Source organism: Lutra lutra, chromosome 2, assembly GCF_902655055.1.
Source record: "Lutra lutra chromosome 2, mLutLut1.2, whole genome shotgun sequence".
Taxonomy (NCBI): domain Eukaryota; kingdom Metazoa; phylum Chordata; class Mammalia; order Carnivora; family Mustelidae; genus Lutra; species Lutra lutra.
The window spans coordinates 14,595,977-14,600,602 of NC_062279.1; the positions used below are offsets into that span (position 1 = coordinate 14,595,977).

At 47.6% G+C, this 4,626-nt stretch overlaps 1 protein-coding gene across 2 annotated transcripts; it reads left to right on the forward strand.

Moving 5' to 3' along the window:
* Positions 1-416: 416 nt before the first annotated feature.
* Positions 417-4,048, forward strand: CDKN2AIP (CDKN2A interacting protein). Of its 2 annotated transcripts, none has more exons than XM_047714533.1 (3): positions 417-894; positions 1,356-1,455; positions 1,922-2,006. In XM_047714533.1, the coding sequence occupies exons 1-3, from the start codon at positions 623-625 to the stop codon at positions 1,928-1,930; spliced, it is 381 nt and encodes a 126-aa protein (XP_047570489.1). In that variant the 5' UTR covers positions 417-622; the 3' UTR covers positions 1,931-2,006. The 2 variants fall into 2 exon arrangements, with proteins under 2 accessions (XP_047570489.1, XP_047570480.1); XM_047714524.1 differs by having other exon boundaries at positions 418-894; positions 1,356-1,486; positions 1,922-4,048.
* Positions 4,049-4,626: the final 578 nt, after the last annotated feature.

Genomic DNA, 4,626 nt, shown 5'->3' on the forward strand with positions numbered 1-4,626 from the left:
CCTCGCCTTCGACTCGCGCCTCGGGCTCAGCGAGGACGCGGCGGCACGCGAGGGGTTGACCCGCCCCCGCCCGGCTGCCCTCCGCCGACCCGGCCCTCGCCGCCTCCACAGCGCCGCGGCGGGCCCGCGGACGGAGGGAGGGAGGGAGGGAGGCGACGGGAGCGCGCGCGGCGTCACAAAGCCGAGCCGGAACGCCGGGCTGGAGCCGGAGACCGGGGCGCCCCGGGCGAACTCATTCGGGCCCCGCCCCGGCGGCGCGGGAGGCGCGAGCGCTCACCGCCCAGCCTCCCCTCCGCCCCCGAGGGCGCCCCTCCGCTGCCGGACTCAGCCGCGGCGTCCGGGCGCTCGGGCGCCGCAAAGCGTCCTGGGAGAGCCGGCTCGCGCCGGAAGGACGCGCGGGCGCTCGGCGGCGGCGAGGTTATAAAGGGAAGGAGCCGGCGGCGGGCGGAAGTGGGCGGTTCGGCTGCTCCCGGCGCTGTTGTTTGGCGTTTGGGCCTCCCGAGGGGCGTTCTCTGGAGGGCCGCCGGTGCAGGCCGCAGTGACAGGGCCGCTCGCCCCCGCGCAGCCCGCCTCTCTCCCGGTGCAGCGTCTGCTCGCGGCTTCCGCGACCCGCAGGCCCAACATGGCGCAGGAGGTGTCGGAGTACCTGAGCCAGAACCCGCGGGTGGCCGCCTGGGTGGAGGCGCTGCGCTGTGACGGCGAGACTGACAAACACTGGCGCCACCGCCGCGAGTTTCTGCTCCGCAACGCCGGGGACCTGGCCCCGACGGGCGGCGCGGCGGCCGCCAACGCGGAGGAAGCTGCGGACGCCGAGAGCGGGAGCCGCAATCGGCAGCTGCAGCAGCTCATCTCCTTCTCCATGGCCTGGGCGAACCACGTCTTCCTCGGGTGCCGGTGAGTGAGCAGGCGCCCCTGACCCGCTCTCCGCGCTTTGTGGCCGCCCCCGGACTGGGGCCCGGAGCCTCCGCGGGGAGGGGGAAGTTGGGAAGCGCGGGAATCTGCGGGACTGGCTGCCCTCTGAGGGTGAGAAGGGCGTCTCCGCCCGAAGCCGACATGATCCACTGCCGGCCCCGCGTTGGGTGGGGGGCGTCCGCTCGGGTTGTGGGCGGACCACGCTCTCGCGGTGGACGCAGAATTGAAGGATTGGGGAGGAGCGACCCCGCCCCCCAGGCCCTGGAGCGTTTGTTTCTGGGGCTCCAGGAAACCGAAAGTTCCTGGCGGTCGGCGCACTTTCTTGATTACAACCAGGAAATGCAGTTCCTGTGGCCTGTTCTTGCATTCCCGAAGTAGTAGCTTAAAAAAAAAAACCAAAAAAACAAAAAGCCCTTTTTTCAAAGTGTCTTTTTCTTTTTCAGGTACCCACAAAAAGTTATGGATAAAATACTTAGTATGGCTGAAGGCATCAAAGTGACAGATGCTCCAATCCATACAACAAGAGACGAACTGGTTGCCAAGGTGAAGAAAAGAGGGATATCGAGTAGCAATGGTTAGCAGATCATAGATGTGAACATACATAGGAGTTAGAACATAAGTTTGATATCATTAGGAATTACTGTTATTACTAATTTTTTTTAATAAGCTAGAATTTTTACAATATTAATAATCAAGTTGGAATGTTAAACCTACGTTATGTGTCTGTGTGTTTTAGGCCCTTGGTTTTGATAGTTTCCTTTGACTGCTTTAGATTTTCAAGTGTCAAATGTTGTCTGTGCTGTTGACTTTTTTTAATATTAGAAATTAAATTATGTCATCCAACCCCGTTTTAAGAACTTATTCAAGTTATTCCACACTTTTGAAAGAAACTGCTAGTCCTGAAATACTTTTGCCTCATGCCTTTATTTTAACAAGTCTGTGTCTTGTAAATTTTCAGCTGATCTGTATGAGCTCGACTTAGTCATTTGTCGGTTTTCCTTCTTTTCAGAAGGGGTAGAAGAGTCTGCGAAAAAACGAATCATCGAAGGAAGAAACAGTTCTGCAGTTGAGCAAGATCACGCAAAAATTTCTGCCAAAACAGAACGTGCGTTGGCTCAGCCAGAGAACAGCTCCGCGTGTACAGGGGCATCTGCGACGTCGGAGAGTGGTGGGAACTCCAGTCGCAGCTCTGGCAGCTCGAGTCAGAATAGCTCTACAGGTGATGGAGATCGGTCTCTTTCTAGCCAAAGTAGCAGCAGCATTTCCTCTCAGGTAACAGCGGCAGGGTCTGGAAAAGCTTCTGAATCAGAAGCTCCAGAGAAACACAGTTCAGCATCCATTGTTTCTTCGTTGTTGAAATCCAGTGTGAATAGTCATATGACCCAGTCTGCTGATTCCAGACAACAAAGCGGATCACCTAAAAAGAGTGCTTTGGAAGGCTCTTCGGTCTCCTCTTCTCAAAGCATCTCAGAGGTTGAGGTGCCTCTGTTGGGCTCCTCCGGAAGCTCAGAAGGAGAGTTGCCACTGTTGTCTTCTAAACCTAGTTCAGAGACAGCTTCAGGTGGGTTAACTTCCAAAACTAGTTCAGAGGCAAGTGTTTCAGCATCTCTTTCTAAAAATAGTTCCTCATCAGGCACGTCCTTACTAGCTCCCAAGAGCAGCACATTGACAAGTACCTCGATGCTGACTTCCAAAAGCACTTCGCAGGTAGCTGCCTCACTGTTAGCGTCCAAGAGCAGCCCCCAGACCAGCGGATCTCTAGTTTCCAAAAGCACTTCCTTAGCCAGCGTGTCCCAGCTGGCTTCGAAGAGTAGTTCTCAGACTAGCACCTCACAGTTGCCTTCTAAAAGTACGTCACAGTCAAGTGAGAGCTCTGTTAAATTCTCTTGTTGCAAATTAACCAATGAAGATGTAAAGCAGAAACAACCTTTTTTCAACAGACTGTATAAGACAGTGGCATGGAAGTTGGTAGCTGTTGGTGGCTTTAGTCCCAATGTGAATCATGGAGAGCTCCTAAACGCAGCTATCGAAGCTCTGAAGGCAACACTGGATGTGTTTTTTGTTCCACTAAAAGAACTAGCAGATCTGCCTCAAAATAAAAGCTCTCAAGAAAGTATTGTTTGTGAATTGCGATGCAAGTCTGTGTATTTGGGCACTGGCTGTGGAAAAAGCAAAGAAAATGCAAAAGCTGTTGCATCAAGAGAAGCACTAAAGTTATTTCTCAAGAAGAAGGTAGTGGTAAAGATATGTAAAAGGAAATACAGAGGCAGTGAGATAGAAGATCTGGTACTCCTTGATGAAGAATCAAGGCCTGTAAACTTACCGCCAGCATTAAAACATCCCCAAGAGTTATTATAATACGTCCAGAATACCACTGCATATAATGTCTGGTATTGGAAGAGAAAAACTGGCTTACTTTTGTATAATATAAAACACAGGCTTTCACAAATTTTGTATTGCTTTTTTCCAGTTTTGCAGAAAATTTACATTCGAGTTCTCTTCACACAGTAGAAGTTGTAAATAATTTATGAATGACAGTACATACTAAAAAGTATGCATTAACAGCATACCAGTATGCTGTTTTATTTGCTGAAGAAAATACTGTCTTCTATTTTTAATGATCCGTTAGGTACGATGTGTAGTTCTGTAGAATCTTAAAACTTTTGTACTACTATCAATTTGGTGAAAATGTATTAAGTTGTCTACCATGCTTTTTTTTTTTTTCCCTAGCTGAATAAACCTGCACATCAAAGGGGACCATAGTATTTGAATGTCTGAAAGTCTGTGAAGCTTAAGGTTTTAAGAATGTTGCCCATAATGTTGAACATGTCTGTTAAAGAATAAAAGAAAAAATAGTTGCCTCAGACTATTTTTATGAGAAGTTGTAAGCATTTTTTAGATATAAAGCAGTATAAAGTACTTAAGGTTATTTTATTCTGAAGTTGTTTAAAATTCACCATGATTTTGACCGCTGCAGATTCTTTAAGTGGGTTAATTTATGTTTGAGGTAAAATACAATTTACACTTTTTCTTAAAGACATAAATGTGGGTTTCTATATTAAGCATATTTTGTGACTACTATTAACAGATTGATTTGTTTAGATATTAAATGCTTTAAGCTATTTTACCTTTTCAAGAAGTTGTGTTTTTTTTCCCCCCTCTAAGTCACAACCAGTTCCTGCAACCAGTTCCAGCTTCCCACTACTAGTAATTATAAATTACAATCAGGTAATTTTTCTTAGCTGATACACAACTTTTTAGGGATAGAGACGTTATAGTTTACAAATCTAGAACTAGTTAAACTAGATGGTTTTTTAAATTTACAAATCTAGAAGAAGACTGGAAACAATGGAGAGCCATGGCGGCTTGAATGAGCTCGTTCAGTTGAATTACACTTGTCAGTAATGAAATGGAATCCTGTGTCTGTTAGGTGATTCTGACTGTATTACTCTATTATATATTCTGTTTCATTTTTCTTCAAACTCTGGCCCAAGACATGGCCTTTCTTCTGTCTAGCTGCTGCACATTGAGAAGTGGTGGCACTTGTGTATAGAGAAAAATCAAGAAATGACCTTTTATATTCTAGTTGTATTAGAATCGGAAAATTGAACATAAGTAGCACAGTTTCAAGTACACAGAAGTTATTTCTATTTCATATTCTAGAAATAGACAAGGATACTTAACATACATGAAATGATCAGCTTTCATTTTACC

Excerpts from the sequence above, each read along its gene's own strand:
- CDKN2AIP (XM_047714524.1), top strand. The coding sequence starts at position 623 with ATGGCGCAGGAGGTGTCGGAGTACCTGAGCCAGAACCCGCGGGTGGCC. Across the intron at positions 895-1,355 it reads CACGTCTTCCTCGGGTGCCG|GTACCCACAAAAAGTTATGG; the intron begins GTGAGTGAGCAG and ends TTTCTTTTTCAG. Across the intron at positions 1,487-1,921 it reads AGGGATATCGAGTAGCAATG|AAGGGGTAGAAGAGTCTGCG; the intron begins GTTAGCAGATCA and ends CCTTCTTTTCAG.